Here is a 17,314-nt window from a genome sequence, read left to right as displayed (position 1 = left end):
ATTAATGAGAGAGTTGTTTTGTTTCTTTATTTCTACTAGCATTAATTTTCCAACTCTGAATGTCCATCTTTTCTGCGCCACACATCTATTCTGGATCTCCATTGATTCCTGCGGCATCCGAATCCCGCAGCATTATCGCGAGACTTGGAACTCTCGTCACATCACAGACATCAACCTGCTAGCTGGACGACGAGCCGCCGCATCTTTGAACGTGCTTTCATGGATCAAATGTTAGCCAGTGACAGTGTCTGACCAGCGGTCCGCCGAGAGACATCCCCGACCCGCGTGTCTGGTGGTCTCCATTGCACGCACACAGTTAGCTTCAGGGCTCCGCTTCCCTGGCTCCCTTGTTGACACGTTAGCTTCTAAAACTAGCTAACAACATGTTGTATTGTCGCTAGCTAGAAGTTTACTATGTCTATGTTCTTATACTATGCAAACTGTCTACATTGCCGCTATGTGTAACTAACAGTAGCGTTAGCTTATCAGATAAAGCCTTGGCATCATAGCTTTATAATATTTTACTAAAATTAAGTGAGATTGTTTAATAAGGAAATAACAGTTATATAGTTATATCTATTGGAAATGACCTAGCTACTTAACATGGCACCAACTCATGGCAGCCTACAGATGTAAGGGCAGAGGAGTGGACAGTGGTCACGTTGGCATCCTCGCCTCTCAACTGTCTCCGGAGGACAACAGTACACTCTTTAAAACATTATCACCGAAACAAAAGACGATGGAGTCGGCGAGGAGCGCCTTCCACGCTCAGCTGGCCGCCGTCATGGACTCGCTGCTGGCGGCTGCTGTGTGCGAGATCGCCAAGATCTTCGAGGGCAGCTTGTGTGAACAGCAGGCGGAGCTGACGCAGAGAACGGAGGAGATCTTCGTCCTCCGAAGCAAGCTGGAGAGGAGGCAAAGGTCAAAGGGGGGAGGGAGCGAGGAAGGGGAGATGTCGTCCGGAGACAGGGAGGGCGGTTTGAGGCAGCAGACCCTGGCAGGATCAGGTAATACAGCTCACCTGTTGATACTCAGTCATGCGTTCATTTCATGGACTACTTTGGCCAGGAGAGTATACAAAAATGAACATGTAGTCCAGGTCAAATTTTTATTTTAATTCTGAATGTGTTGTCACCTATGTAACGTTCATTCTGTACACGTGACATCTGTTGCCCTTCTGTCCTATCATCACTAGGCTACTGAACTTGCACCAGAGGCTTTACTCATGCATTGATGTACTTTTTTTTTATTGCACAGGATTGAATGGGGGAAAGGATTTGTCTTCTCATTCAAACCCAGTAGAAGGACTCAGTAGCCAGAGCCTCAGTGGGCTGAAAGAAGAGGTCACCGGCCACCGTGGCGCTTCAGTAAAACACGAGGTCAGACCCTGCCCTCTGTTTCAAACGTTGTCTGTCCAATAAAAACTGGGGGGAAAAAAATCATTTATTTTGGAGCATCCAGTTATAGTAGTAACTGCCCTTTGCGGTTGGCTTTTGTTTGTCTTACGTACCAGTTTTATTTATTCTCCACAGCGTGCTAGATCTCGACCTTCTCTTGGGTCTGTCGCAGTCCAAGTCCCAGACAGAAGCGCCGTTGCTCGGGACCAGAGGCAGATCGCTGGCACACAAGCCAAGGTCAAATGTAAGAATTCACAATATTATATTCCTGCTATTGACTATTTAGCTTTTCAATACTAGAGCAAGATGGCCTTGCAACTCTTTTGAGTGCAAAGGTATCCAGTGTTTCCCACAGGATTTTGCGAGACTACGGTAGATGGACCTCAGACCCTCTAGAGCTCCCCTGGAAGAACATGTTTTACCTTTTTTAAATTCATCAATCTGGCAAAATGTAGTGAAAAATAAAGAGGCTAGATCTATGAAGGACATTGTACACTTGTTAACAATGTTGTGCTCTTGTTCTAACAATGGGGGAAATGTACATTTAGGCTACTCAATTACTATACTTAAGTATAATTTTGAGGTACTTGTATTTTACCAGAGTACTACATCTCCAAGGGAAATGTTATATCTCTAACTTCCCTACATGTATTTGACCATACTAGCTAATTACTAGTTAGGCTACTTTGCAGATTCAGATTCTTAATACAAAATATAAATCGACTAATAAACTATGACGCATTGTGAAGTAGCATATTGCCTAATTATTAAGTATAACAATAATTAAAATGAGTTTTACTATAGATGGCGAGATGATAGTGCATCAATGTTCCATTTTACCCAAATTTCTCTGCAGTGTCTCATTGGGATCAGGATGGTGCCGACCACAGATCTCTCCAGGATCAAGCCTCCACCCCTTTTCTCTCAATCTCCCAGAGCGGACGTTGCTCCCCCAGGCCTGACCCAAGCCTAGCTCAACCAGGGGAGTGGTTACCGGGGTTAAACGCCACACAAGGTGGGGTGTCCGGTCTGGAGAACCTGCAGACGGATGGCACTAGCTGCTCTGGTCCGGCTAGCAGCAGCACTGGCACAGACACACCCTGCTTCCGACCAGGTTTTGTCTCTGACGAGACCAGCAACGAAGATGATGACAGCTCCTTCCCTTTCCTGGACCAGGAGCCTGAAAACCACAACTCCAATCAGAACTCGGGCCAGGGCGGGGAGCAGAGGGGGGCTCGGCAGGTTCAGCCCCAAGCCCCCTCTGGAGAATCACCATGGAGACCCAGAGATGACAGGGGTGGGAGAGGCCCCATCAATCACACGCGCCGGCTTACTACCTTCAGCAATAGAGACCCTCTTCGACCACAGTCCAATTCACAGTTGCTCACGCTGCGACACACAAACACGCTGAGCCACCCTCCCGCTGCCGGCGGAGGGAATGGACGGCCTTACACCTGCCCATACTGCACCAAGTGTTTCACCTACCCCTCCCACCAGCGCAGACACCTGTTACGCCACACAGGAGTCAGACTGCATCCATGTCAGTTTTGTGACAAGAGCTTCCTCACTCCCTCTGAGCTTACTGTGCACACTCGCACACATACGGGGGAGCGACCTTTTGGCTGCGCTCAGTGTGGTAAACGTTTTGCCCGTAGCGGCAACTTGAGAGCTCACCAACGGGACGTCCACATGGGGAAGAGGCCCTTTGCCTGCACAGAGTGCGGGAAGAGATTTGCCCACAGGGGGAACCTGAGGGTGCACAATCACAGAGTCCATCAAGGAGATCCCTACTACATGGATGAACAGCAGGAGCCCGACATTGGCCCTAATCCCATTTGAAAAGTTTGAAAAAGTCATTGCTCTGCACTTTCATTTTGTTTGCAAAATAAACCTTAGGAAACCGTGACTTATTTCTCAACACTATTTGTTTGTTTGTTTGCTTTTTAAATTTCATATGGGGAAATTTTAAGATTAACCACCATCAAATTTTATAAAAAGTTAATACATCGTCAAAGTCAATTTTATTTAAGTGTCTTAATTTAATGTCAGAATGTTAAGCTTTGTATTAACTGTATTGTAAATGACTGGATATAATTATCCATAAAGGAGAAATATTATCTACTGTTATCCGAAAATAAACTTTCTCTCGGATGACTTTATTCTCCAATAATGTTCTTCCCTATCAGTGAAAAGTCACTGAACATATCTGAGCACCTTTTCATTGCTTGAAGTGAAAAATACTGTTTTTCTTAAATCCAATGAAGTCCAGTTGGTATTAGATTTAGTCGGGGCATGCGGAGGTTGGATAGTACGTCTCTTCCTTCTGCTTATGTACTGCCCTGCTCCTGAAACTTTTTTTTTTAAGGTGTTGAAAAATGGAAACGTGTTATTGCAACTAGTACATAACCGCGTTGTTTTTTTCTCCATTCTGTTTTTGCAAGGTACAATTAAAAAATATACAACAACATATATTGTTCAGTATGGTCTAACATTGTTGCACTGTTCTTTGCCAGACACTAGGGGGCAATGTCAACATACACAAGACTGATATAATTGGATTTGGACATCATTGCAAATAGATTTGTGATACAAGTGTTGCAGTCAGCATGTTTAACCATGTGCCCTATATTTGCAGATCGTTTTCCCTGATGCATGCACTGCCATGACACATCTCTCATGGCCTATACGCATGTGCTGATGAGGCAACATCTAAATGAGTATTTGAGTCCTTTTGGTTGCTGTGCAAAACATAATTTCTCTCCCTGCAGTTTGGCCTTTATATATACACTACCGTTCAAAAGTTTGGGGTCACTTAGAAATGTCCTTATTTTTCAAAGAAAAGCACTGTTTTTTTCAATGAAGATAACATTAAATTAATCAGAAATACACTCTATACATTGTTAATGTGGTAAATGACTAATCTAGGTGGAAACGTCTGGTTTTTAATGAAATATCTACATAGGTGTATAGAGGCCCATTTCCAGCAACTATCACTCCAGTGTTCTAATGGTACATTGTGTTCTTAGAAGACTAATGGATGATTAGAACACCCTTGAAAACCATTGTGCAATTATGTTAGCACAGCTGAAAACAGTTATGCTAGTGAGAGAAGCTATACAACTGCTGCAAATGGAGCATTCTTTGATGAAAGCAAAGTTTGAAGAACAAAATTAATATTTCAAATATAAATCATTATTGCTAACCTTGTCAATGTCTTGACTATATTTTCTATTCATTTTGCAACTCATTTGATAAATAAAAGTGTGAGTTTTCATGGAAAACACAAAATTGTCTGGGCGATCCCAAACTTCTGAACGGTAGTGTATATAAGTGTGTGTGTAAAATCGTGAGCAGTTTTGTAACTTTATAGCAATCACCTTTACCATTATCAAGACATTTTTACCTCAGTCCCTTTTTGTTAAAGGATAGCTTCACATTTCTTTCAAGTTTGTCATAAAACACTATTCTCATGCCCTTAGCAGTCAGCAGTCCCTGCTGATGTTCCTCCTCTGAAAACATTGCATCTTAATGTGATTTAATTTAAATGATGGGATACAAAATCCACATTCAGCTAATATGTTATTCAGCTTAGGTATCTACCATAGTTACAGTGTAATATTTGTGTTTCCACCATATAGACGGGGTTTCCTCTTTGAGCTGGAGCGGAGGGATAGCAACACAACCATTAAATGTCATACTCAAAACACTGTAACTCTGATAGATACCCGCTTGATTCTTGAGTCTCAGGATGCTGAAGCCTCATATAACTTCAACTGAGGTGTGGTTTCCTGCCCGGTCACTTTACACAAAGACCTTGAGAATGGATGTGTCGAGGTCGATGAGACATTTTGTCCCTGTCTCTCACTTTCCCTTTCACACGCACACTCAACTGCTGAGAGAGGCTTGGCTGAGCCGTGGCCATGTATTCCCCAGGCTGCTGAGTCCTTGGTTTGCTCATTGAAAGATTACATTCGGTGACCCCCTCCGGTGACCTCCCCTCCCCCAAAGGTCACCTGTATCTGTCTCTCTCTGGGTTTTATGCACATAGTTATAAAAATGAAATCGTTTTAAGGAATGCACAACCAAAGACCAACCCTACACTGGTTCTGGGAATGGGTACATGTCTTACTTATAGAGTTGTATGTTTATGGATTCATGGGTCAGATCAAGGCAATGTGTGTATGTGAGTGAACTGCTGTTAATGTGGGAGAATTGAATTCCCACCAACTAAAGCTGGATGCTCTTACAGACCATTAGGGGAATATACTGGTTAAGCACTGTATTTATGTGCAGATGAAAGCCTCTGGTCAGATAGAAACCTAAATCTATATGCAGATTTGGGTCTCAAAATAGGTGTGTATGTGCATTCATAGGCAGAGGTCACATAGGCTTTGCAGTGTTGTCTGTTTGCATATTTGGTTCTGTGTAATCTCCTTTCTGCTCTAAGCAGCTTTTCCCCAAGGGGGGGGGGGCAACAAATGGACAGTTGACCATGTTGGAAGGTCGGCACACTACGAGTGCTTTACATTTATGTGTTAAAAAGAACGATGAATGTAGATATTTTATATATTCACCCATTCAAAAGTTTCTGGAATTTACTCACATTTTCCAAGTATACATTTCAAGTATAATGGCTCCATCGTGATTTATTATGGTATAAATTCGACCTTTCTGATTGTTTTCACAGTCGGCATGTAATAATAATATACCCCTGAGGGATATCCATGTCCTAGTCAGTGTTTATCACTAGGCCACAGTGGTATCATTCTGTTTTCCAGCAGGGATCAGGCTATAATATGCACTTTACCTTTTATGTCACCATGTTTCAGTCTATTTTTCTAACCCCCGAGGCTGCTGCTTTAATTTGCCAGAAAAAAAACACACTTTCAACCTCCTGCCATTTCCTTGCCCTCGGCCCACAGAGTGATTCCATCACCATCCCATAATCCTCCCGGAGTTAAATTACTCCCCTGACAACCGCAGTTAATGCACCCTCCTCCCCAAACATGTCATACAGATGTAACATTAGAGAGGAAATATTTCCCCAACTCAGCTGTATGAAGAATCAAGCAAATCAGTTTATTTGTACATGCGTACACCCCTCTGTCTTTATCTTTTCCATTTCCCATCATGCTTCAGTGTGTGTTTTCATGCATGTTTTGTGTGTGTGTGTGTGTGTGTTTTTGTACTTCTACTTCTATTCCGGTGGGGACTTTTACCTGAGTGCACACAGACCCATGGGGACTCGTGTCACCGTGGGGACCAACAATGAGGTCCCCACGGTGACACCACTCTCACACCCAATGCAGTTTTCTTCTTTGTCAAAAGTGCATTTTTCAAAAGTGCATTTTTCAAAGGGCATTTTTCCAACGTGTATATTTTAAATGTGCATTTTTCAAAAGTGCATTTTTCAAAAGTCACATTAAATTGAATTGAACGGAATTGAATTGAGAGAGAGCGATGGATAGATTAATATCCTATTTAAAAATTCTTCAAATGCAGCATTTCAGCTTTTGTTCTGTTTTTGTTGTGTTAATTGTCATGCTAAACATATTGTCTATTTTTGTGTTTTAATGCAGAGGGCCACATTCTTTTTGTCGATGGTGCGGAGCCGTGCATCTAACCCACGTAGAACTGCCTCCAACCTAGCAAATGAACTACACTTGTTGCATGTACCGTTATCATTAAGGGAGGCAGAGGAATAGCTATACATGAGACACTCTGAGCAAGAGGGAGCGGGAGGGGCAGAGGAAGACATCGCAAGCTGCTAAGCTGGCAACCGGAAGTGATGCAATAAGCTTACCGGAAGAGAGAGAGCAACGAATTTCAAAATTCTATGATTGCAGCATTTCAGTTTTGTTATTGTTAAAAGAGCAGAGATGCTCAATAGGGCACAGAATATGTGTTGGGAGGTCGACCAGATCATATCTCCAAACTGGTAAAACATGTTGTGGAGGTCCACATGCTCACTGCATGCATGTGCGTGTGTGTATGTGTGTACGTGTGTGTGTCAGGGCTATAAAGGGTTTTGTGTCGCCCCAAGGCTGCTCATAATCTACCCAGTCCCACCACTCCCCAGTGGCTGTGGTTTCATACGGGTTGCCATTACTGTAGTGAAACCCCCCTTTAGGGGATTACAGTGCTGTCTCCCGCTCAAGGCTCCGCGTTGATCCATCGTCTGCTGACTGTATTTAAGCACTCACTTAATGTGCTAATAGTGTTAGACTAGGGAGATGCTGCTGAGCTTTTAACTTTCATCTTCCAAAAGCTCTTTGTCTGTTGGAAATGCTGATTTCATGGCTGCCGACTTAAGTCCACTGGTAATCAATCACAATAACAAAATATGAAGTGAGGTTCTGGATGTAGTTGTGACATGATAGCAAGGGCTTTTTGTCAAAGACGCTGAGGGGATTGTTTCACTATTATGCATACAGATGAGTGCAGGAATAACTTTCCTACTCAGACAGTGGGCCGTGTGTGTGTGTGTGTGTGTGTATGTGTGTGTGTCTCCCCCCAAGGTGCTGATGGGAAGTCACTGGGTCACGGTTACAGAGTCGAATCTCCTGTGCTGTTCCTCTTCACATTTTGGGGGTCACAGAGCATGATGTAAGGCTGGAGTGGGAGTACATTATCTTTCTCTTTCAGAGTTTCCTGGGTTTTCTAAGTGTGTGTGTGTGTGTGTGTGTGTCTGCACGGATGAGAGTGTGTTCTCCACAGGCTGCTCTTGGGTTGCTAAGCAACCCTGTGTCTGCACATTGGAGTGGGGGTGGGAAGAGAGAGAAGCACCAGGTCAACAGAGACAGACAGTCACAAGCATTGCTGCATCTGATTGGACACATTGGTGCTCCTGATGAATGATGCTGATCATTATCGCGTTGACCGGCTGGAGGCCTTAATTGTATTGGGGTCTTCCCCTCCCCCCCCCCTCCCCCCCCCCTTCCCCCCCCTCCCCCCCTCTCTCTACAAAAGTCCATTCCCTGTATCAGAAGATGAGCCTGAGAGTCTACTTGTTATCCGCTAAGCCAATGTTACATTTATTTTTGGTCTAATATTTTTAACAGCCAATATACATAAAATAATCATTCTATATTACCTTATTACTCTCATAAACAATCAGCTGTGATGAAGGGAACCGTATTCGCCAAAAAATCAGATTCTCAAAGTGTATCTTGAATGTGGGTTTAATTATGGCTTTTTGATACCTGCCTGAGAAGACCTGCTTTTATCTATCACTATTAATCATGGTAATAGTAGAACATATTAGTTATAGTTCCTCTACACACAAACCTTCTAGTTTATGTTAAGCCTCAGAGCTATTTGATCCAGAAACCATCCAGCACATCCTTCCCTCTACTAAAAGTGCCAACTTGGATGCTGTGGTTAAATGTATCGGACCAAATGACGTAATCACCTGTGTCCCCACCATCGCTACTGCAGGAGATGATGTGAGGACACAGTACAGCTCAGATTCAACAAGGGCAAGGGGTCCAAGTGACGTCGGAGATGGTGGGCAATCACGCTCCACTGTCACCAAGGTAACGGGACCAGTCCGAGGTCGAGTCTTCACGGCTGAATGGCAGACAGAAATGAGTCCGGTCTCACAGACCCCCCCAGGGTGCGGCTCGTCAGGTTAACAAGGACAAGCCGAAGTGGATTTAATGTTTCTGGAAAAACCTGCCGCATGCAGGTCTGTCCTGTATTAAAATCATTACTACGATGATGAGGATTCTACATTGGGAGGACAGTTAGGGAGGATGATGCGGTTGTGAAGTTGTAGTTCTACCGGCTGTAACTTCCTGTGCATCTTTTCTCTAAGATTTAATCTTTTTCTACCATTAAAAATGGGAAAATATGAATGGATTTTAAAATGGTGTGCAATTTCTTGACGCCTGTTGATCACTTAATGTACTCAATAGAGTTTCTCTGTTCTGCAAACTCTTCGGGGAGCATTTTCATCTTACATAAATAGAAATTGAAAAAACTGCTGTCACCTAAATACAATGGGCTATTTTTTCTTTGTCCCACATCCATTCACAAACCCGTTGTTCATGCAGTGACTTTACAGGTTACCTGCCAGCACCAAACTATCAGACACGGTTGAACATTCAGAAAACTAAAGCAGATAATATGTGTCTTCTCATCGGTTGGTGGAGGACAAGCCAGAGGTGAATGGTCAGTGAATATTAAACATAACATATCTTAATGTGGCTGAACATTTAATGATAGCTAAGTTAATAGGCACCCTCAGCCATATAGCAATGCAAATGGATAAAATGTATCATGACTGTTTTGGAGGGAGCTTTTCTGCTCCCAAAATCTACCGAACCTGTTATAGTTATTGTACTGACGTGATTTTATGCATTACAGACTGACGCTAGCTCTCTCAGGGTTGAATATGAACAGGTCAGACCTCTGGCCAGTATAGATGCTAAATTAACATTAATCAGTGATGTCACAGCAGCACATTGTGTCTGCTATTTCATACCATGATATGATACTTTGTCTATTTTTATTTCATATTTAAGTGCTCTAATGTGAAGTGATATTTAGTGAGTATTATTGTTATGGATTAATCTATACTTTTTGTTTAATGTCTTCAAACTGCTTGTTTTGTCTGAACAATAGTAAAACGCAAAAACATTGACATCAAAATAAAGTGAAAACTGCTAATCATAATATTTTAATATCCATCCATCCATTTTCAATACCGCTTATCCTCATTAGGGTCGCGGGGGCGCTGGAGCCTATCCCAGCTGACATAGGGCGAAGGCAGGGGACACCCTGGACAGGCCGCCAGTCCATCGAGGGCAATATTTTAATATATTATATATTTTTAATTTAAGGTAGAACCGGCTAATGTCCGGTAGTTGGGCATGATAAATTGTTTTGATAATCAACTAATGTCTTCACCATTACACATTTCCTTTCTTAATTGAGTGAACAACAAATTGAATAGTGAAATTGATAAATTATTAACAGTACAAACAGGCCTTGAAGATTGCATACAATATCTGAATGAGTCTTTACAGCTTTAGCCAATCTGGTTCTACCAATATGGAAGCACGTCAAATAATACAGAAAACAATACAACATGAGTGTTGTCTCTCACCTCTCCCTCGCTGCTTTGGGTTTGGCAGATGGGTCAAATCTCACACTGATGAGACCTTCAGAAAGAGCTAAACACCAAACCGTATGGGTTTATAGATTTAACCAGAGGGGGTTTTTGGTAGCATATGGTTGGGGTGAATAGGGAGAGACTTGCAGGTAGCACAGTAGCTATATCTGGGAAACAGTGGGGAGCTTTGTGGTGGATGTTCGGCTGGCAGGGGGCAGTTAGAAGGGCAGATATGGCAGTGGAGCATTGCCCATCATTGGTTAGTGGGTGGGGGAGGGCCATGCTGGCGGTCTTGGAGTAAGTCAGATAAACAGCCCTTCTTGTTCCCTACTGTGTGCGTGTGTGTGTGTGTGTGTGTGTGGAGGGGGGGTGTTAGAGCCTGGTGGCAGGCAGCCAGCACCAGTGATGGCACCAACTGTCACTGGCAGCCCCTCACTCCGCCGCCATGCTGACTGAAGCCTGTGTGTGTCGGAGTGTGAATTAAGTATTGCTCTTACAGGCTGTAGTTATTTCTGGTCCCTTCTTGTGCGAGGCAATATGGTTGAACTATTCATCCTGATATTAGTAAGAATATCTTTCTAATGTTGTACGTATACTCTTTATTTGTACTGTATATTGCAATATGCCAAGGAGGAGTGGGTGAATCAATACCGTAAGTCTTTATTCTGCTGATAATAAGCCTTATTTTTAGTAGCCTCCCTATGAACAAGAACATAAATGATTAACAGCCCGATTGATTGACAGCAAATTAATTAAAAATTTAAAAAAAGGTATTAATTGTCACTTGTTAGTTGTCTATATAATATCCCTCCAACTCAGGCACAGTACATTCTGACAGACATTTTTTAGACTGAATGATGAATTAATAATTCAATAAGATTGATAATGAAATATTCAATACTATTGATACTAAACAATTAAACTAAATTCAATTAAGTTTATTTTGTGTAGCCCATCACAAATTCAAATTGTGCCTCAGTGGGCATTACAATCTGTACACATACGACATCCCTGTCCCAGGACCTCACTTTGGATCAGGAAAAACTCCCCAAAAAACAGAAAAAAAAACTTTCACGAGAAAAAAAGAGAAGACACCTTCAACAGAGCAACAGAGGAGGATCCCTCTATCAGGATGGACAGAAGCAATAGATGTCATGTGTACAGATGAACAGCGTTAGTTACAGAGTTACAACACATTCAATGAATATGACAGAAATTTATGAATATAGTAGGCATGGACCACGATCCAGGTTTCCACAATCCATGAAACAGAAGGAAGAAGAGAGGAGGGGCATCAGCAGGGCCATGGCAGGGGGCAGAGCCACGTGATCTGTTTTTTTATGTTCTTTAGTGTCAAGTCATTTGGTGGTGTCATATTCATTATTAGTAACCCATTTATGATGCGTTTTCCTCAAACATAATGGTACATGGCTCACATGGCTCTTCCCTTGTAGTTAATACATTTTCAGAATATTCTTTAGCTTTTAATTATAGTTTGTCCAGAATCACTAGAGGAATGGTTTGACATTTTAAGAGATAGGCTTTTTCATTCTTATCGAGAGTTACTTTCATGTTGGTCTGCATTAATATGGCGCCAGAATACGGCCAGTTAACGTAGACTGGAAACAGGGTGAAACAGCCATGTGCAAACTAAAATAGAACAATTTTCCAAACAGAACCTCTAAAGCGTTACTGAATCTGCAAAGCGCTAATTGACTATAACAGACTGTTGGCAGTGTTTTAATATACATAAATGAGAGTGGTGTTGATCCTCTCATCTAACTCTCAACAAGAAAGCGAAAAAGCATATTTCCCAAATCTCCCAAAAGTTGAACAGAATCTCATAAAACCACAACTTCATAATCACTTATGAAGTGATACTGATTTTAAGTTGATATCACTCATTTCTAACTTCTATCCAGACATGCATAAAATAGATGTGTGTGTGTGTGTGTGTGTGTGTGTGTGTGTGTGTGTGTGTGTGTGGTGTGCTAATTGAATATTATGTTTCCAGGTGAGTCCTCTCGTAGTCACTACCACAGTTCATACTCATCACTCAGTCAAGTGGAACGGTCCTAATTTCATCCTCTCTCCGGGACTCTCTACTTCCTCACCCTTTAGTCACAACCTCATAAGACAGGCAGTTCCACCCCCCTCCATCCCTCTGTTACTTTTTTTAATCAAATTTTCAACAACACAAAAACCACATCATACAAAACCCAACAACAACAGACAGAAACCATTTAAATAAAGATAAAATAAGATTAGATGTTTCTTTATCATGCTTAATCACCTGCAGTCAGTGGCCAGGCAGATCTCAGCTCCGTGAGGATTGGATGCACCGTGGAGTGGGCGGGGCCTGCTCTGATGCATCACACACGTACCAGCACAGCAGGACAGATCCTCTCTCTCCCACTCTCCCTCCCCCTTTCTCCACCTCTCGGTCTGCCTTTCATACATACGCCAGAGCGCAGACTGCAGCAGAACGCAGGGCCAGTGGGATTTTCCTCCTCGTACTGGAACAGCTGAGAAACCAGAGAGACAGTCACCCCGCTGAGGAGGAGAGAGACGTTATGCATGGAGGATCCACTGAGGAGTACCTGACCCACAAGCTGCCGATCGTGTAGGTGAGTGAGTGTTTGTCCCACTGTATACGTGTGTGTGTGTGTCCACGAGTGTGAGTTCACTGCAGAATCAGCAGCACTGCAGATACACCGACCAGGGACTCTGCTCATCCCTCTCTCCCCTCCCCCCACTCTCCTCCTCCTCTTCATCTCCTCTCCTCTCTTCTCTTTGAGTATTAACAAGTAGGGACTTTGCCCATTTCTGACAGCACAGGACTGTGTATTTAGTGTGTGCAAGTATAGCGCCAGTCAGGCCACACCTGGGCTCAGCAGCTGCAGAGTGGACACGGGGTGCGCTGGATTTTTTCTTGCCTCACAAGTGATGTGTGCTCTTGCGAGACACACATCGAGCTCACCCCTGGTCGATTTTGAACTGTTTTCATATAATCCTCCTCCGGCAGGTTTGCATCTGGCTCTCAGAAGCAGTTGTGTGGACTCCTACACGCACCCATCCCTCCTTTGGGACCGGCCCACTCCCTCCTCATTTAAGGATAGGATGCTCTGCGCCCTTGTGCTGAGGAGGCGTCTGCGGGCAACAGTATGGGCGCTGTGCTAGCCGGCACCCCCTCCACCACCGATCTGCCACCACCACGCTGCCCCACCGAGACGGGCGCTTCCCCCAGCCCCGCTGATGGGCGAAGACACTGACGCCACCCCGACGCTCAACCACCGCGGCTTCCTCCCCGACCACAACTATGTGACTGAAGGTAAGAGCATGACGGGGGAAGCTCTATGTGACTCTATGCTACAACGTGTTGGTTTAAGTGGGCCGCCATGTAAGTGTGTTTCTATGTAGTGGACTTCTGGAACGTGTGTGTGACAAAGTGTGTGTGTGTGTGTGTGTGTGTGTGATAAAGTGCGTGTGTGTGCAAAAACAAGCTCAGGACGGCTTCCTAATCTCCTGTAAGCTTTGTGTTGACCAGACAGAGTTGTAGACAGAGCAAGCAAGAACTAGGGAGCAAACACTTTTAGGCAAGTGCTCCTCTCCTTCTTCCCTTCTGTGTTTTTGTTTATTTATGCTCTTGTAACCACTTATTTTGTAACAGCTATTTAGTCAAACTGCAAGGCATAATGGATCTGGCCTGTGTCAGAATGTGTGTATGTCTCTGTTTGTAGGAGAATATTTATTTTTCTGTAACAGCAGACAACAAGCTCCATATTTCTACCACACATGTTGTACTCATTGCACTGCATGTCATCTTTCACATCGCCGTGCAGATTAATGAATTATTTTGGTTTGTTTTATAAAACAGATGGATTATAACCTTGGATAACTTCTGCTAATCTCAATTACACCACTAATCTCACCTGCACTCGAGCTTCGCTGTGTGCCTGTCTGTCTGTCCCCAATCTGTTTCTTACACTATTCTTACGCCTCTGAGACCAGAACAGTGGATTATCATTTGGGGGTCAGGAATGTGTTGCAAGTTCATTTGTGATCCTCAAAACACTGCATAAAGGGAATTATGCTTCCTGTGTCTGTGCTGTAATATAATATCACTCACACGGAAGCAGATACTGTCGTCAGGGGAGACCTGTAGTGCTGCCTGTTGATTGTGTAAATGCTTGTGTGTGCATACAACACATCGTATTGCTGAGGAGACAGAAGAATAGCCATGTCTGTGTCTTTGTTTGTCTGTGCGTGTGCGCATCTTTTCTTATACAAACAGTATATGAGAAATATGTTTCTTTGTCCGTTTCAGAGAAGAATTTTGATGAGTTCGTGGCAGAAATTAGTCTTAACATCCATCACCAACCATAAAATGTTGCCATAGCAACAGTCCGAGATGATAAACATGTCACTTTTTATGCTTGGCCAATATGATTGACAGGTTGTCTCCACCCACCAATAATGGCAGTATTAATTATTCCACACATCTCAGGCAGACACAGACATTATTCAGGGTGATTTGCTGATGAGCTCACGGCGAGGTGAACACACCATTGAGCACCATTGGTCTGACAGGAATGTGCAACACATGGACAGCCTGAAAATAGATAGTTGCAGAAGAATAAGTACAAATTGTGCTGTAAAAATCAATCTCTCAACAATTCCCCTAATGACCAAAAAAACATAGTTTTTCACCGCAAAATAAATAAAATGAGTCATTACCTGCCTCCTCTTCTATATCCACTCCAACCCCCTCCACCTTTCCTCAATGTTCACCCCATCCCCCGTCCTCCTCCCCATTTCCATCCCCCACTGCATCCCTCTCTCTCCCATTCCCCATCGGTCCTCTAATGCAACTCGCAGCATTGCGCGGTGCTGAAGTGGCGCGTCTGCCAAACAATTATCCAACAGTGCTCTGAAGGCTGCTCAAACACAATGTGCCTCTGTGTGTGTGTGTGTGTAAAAGAAAAGGACAAAGTGAGGTGTTGCACGTGATTTTATGCTTGGATGTACTTTGTTAGCTACTGTGTGTCTCCATATTTCTTTATTTTCTGTCTGTTGCATTCATATTCATGTTTGTGTCCTTGAGTGCATACTGCGTTCCTTTTTTGTTTGCTCCGGTCTGCGTATGTATGTGAGTCTGTCTGCAAGGGTCGCGTGTGTGCTTATATGTGTGAGTGCACATACAAAACAGTGTGTCTGCAGATCTTCCCGTGGGGATTTCCCTGCCCTTTAACTCCTACAAGAGAGGGATGCTTAACCTCCCTCTACCTCAACCTCCCTCCCTCCCATCTCTTAATCCCTTCTTTTCACGTCTTTTGCCCTCCTCAATATCTCCCTTTGCTACACCCTCGCCTCCAACTGGAGCAGCAATTGGTTCAAGGATGGATGAGGGAATAATAACAATAATTATATATTGCATACAAATTCTGAAGTTTTTCATTCTCGACAGTTTGTAAATAAATTATATAAATAATGCAAGCATACTTACTCCCAATAATTACTGTGCACCATATACAAAAGTATCAATGCTGGTAAGTAAAAACCTTAAAATAGTACATTGTAAAAACAACATATATGTATGAGCATAAATTGTACATGTAACTCTTAAAAGTAAAATGTATGCTGTTGGCAGCGTCTTCCAATATCTTCCAAAGTAATTAATTCATATAATTTGAAACTGTATTTCTTTGGGTAGTTTGATTGTTGCTCTAGTCAACTTGACAGTTTACAAATTGCTTTGGGCTTTAGAAACCTGCGATGAGTAGATGTCATTATGTTTGGCATTTTATCTGACAGGTTAATCAATAATGGAGGTAATTATTAGTCATCATACCCTTATGTAAGCAAGTGAGGTTTCACCAGCTCTCACAGCTCTTTTCGAATTGTCAAGGACCTCTGGGGAAATGTGAGTGCTATCGACACTTTCCGTTACGTTCACCTGCACAACTTAATTTGAGAGAAGACTCCTCCTAAAACACATTAAACTCACAAGCTGTCTATCTCTGTCCGTCCTGCATGTTTTGCAATGCCTTCCTGCCAAAGCCAACATGTGCATACATTAGGTTTGATAGATTCAGACTGATCATAAATACACCATCAGTATTTTCTACTCATGGCCAGATGTGCTGATGCAGTAACTCAGTCCCTACCCTTAACCCCATCCACCCTACCCGGTCCTTCCCTCCGTACCCTCTGCTCCTCCCTCCTTCCCTTACCTCCATCCTTGCTCCTCTTGCAGGGCTGCTCCTGGCTATAGCCTGAAGAGCTCCGCCCATCCTGTCCACCCCTCTCCACCCTGGAGTCTTCCCCCAGGATGTTGAGCCCCATCCAGGTCCTGTGCTCCGACATCACTACCCTTTCTCTGGAGCCCGAGCCGTTTGCCTCTTACACTGAAGGTGTGTGCTCTATCCTCTTCTATGTCAAAGGTCACATCTGTGTCGCACAGTCGCGCCACCTGACCCCAGTCTGAGATACGTGTGCGACTGTATGTGGGGGGTTGAATGTGACAGAGAGTGTGTGTGTGTGTGTGCTGCGGTGAAGTCATCAAGTGTGTGTGTAGTTTGAATTCTTACGTGAGTCTGAGAGTTATTAATATCTTCAACATCGCTTTGTCTCTGTCTGTCTCCCTCATCCTTTCTATGTGTCTCTATTTTTGTACCTTCCTTTTTATTTTCATCTCAGTCTGCTTCAGTGTGGATTATCTGTGAGGGTGTGAGTGTGTGATTTGATTTCTTTAAATTGTTTGACCAGACGACGCCCGAGCTCCGTCAAAGCATCTATCTTA

The 17,314-nt window shown here is 43.4% G+C and overlaps 2 protein-coding genes across 4 annotated transcripts in view; both read left to right on the top strand.

Annotated features, from left to right (window-relative positions):
* The first annotated feature begins 139 nt into the window (after positions 1-139).
* On the top strand, positions 140-3,320 carry LOC117738017 (zinc finger protein 13-like). Its single transcript, XM_034544285.1, has 4 exons — positions 140-1,007; positions 1,258-1,379; positions 1,533-1,641; positions 2,254-3,320. Exons 1-4 carry the CDS (start codon positions 617-619, stop codon positions 3,234-3,236), a joined length of 1,605 nt encoding a protein of 534 aa, XP_034400176.1. The 5' UTR covers positions 140-616; the 3' UTR covers positions 3,237-3,320.
* Positions 3,321-12,523: 9,203 nt separating this feature from the next.
* LOC117737758 (serine/threonine-protein phosphatase 2A 55 kDa regulatory subunit B gamma isoform) overlaps positions 12,524-17,314 on the top strand; it is a 19,399-nt gene continuing 14,608 nt past the window's right edge. Inside the window, exons 1-3 of one of the 3 annotated variants that reach the window (XM_034543912.1) lie at positions 12,524-13,135; positions 13,538-13,843; positions 16,769-16,925. In XM_034543912.1, the coding sequence (XP_034399803.1) occupies positions 16,844-16,925 (82 nt within the window). In that variant the 5' untranslated portion in view covers positions 12,524-13,135; positions 13,538-13,843; positions 16,769-16,843. Of the gene's footprint in view, positions 13,140-13,537; positions 13,844-16,768; positions 16,926-17,314 lie in introns of all 3 variants that reach the window. The other 2 variants (XM_034543911.1, XM_034543913.1) reach the window with 2 other exon arrangements.

Source organism: Cyclopterus lumpus, chromosome 10 (genome assembly GCF_009769545.1).
Source record: "Cyclopterus lumpus isolate fCycLum1 chromosome 10, fCycLum1.pri, whole genome shotgun sequence".
Taxonomy (NCBI): domain Eukaryota; kingdom Metazoa; phylum Chordata; class Actinopteri; order Perciformes; family Cyclopteridae; genus Cyclopterus; species Cyclopterus lumpus.
Note: the sequence above shows the minus strand (reverse complement) of the source record. Positions and strands in the feature narration are given on the sequence as shown.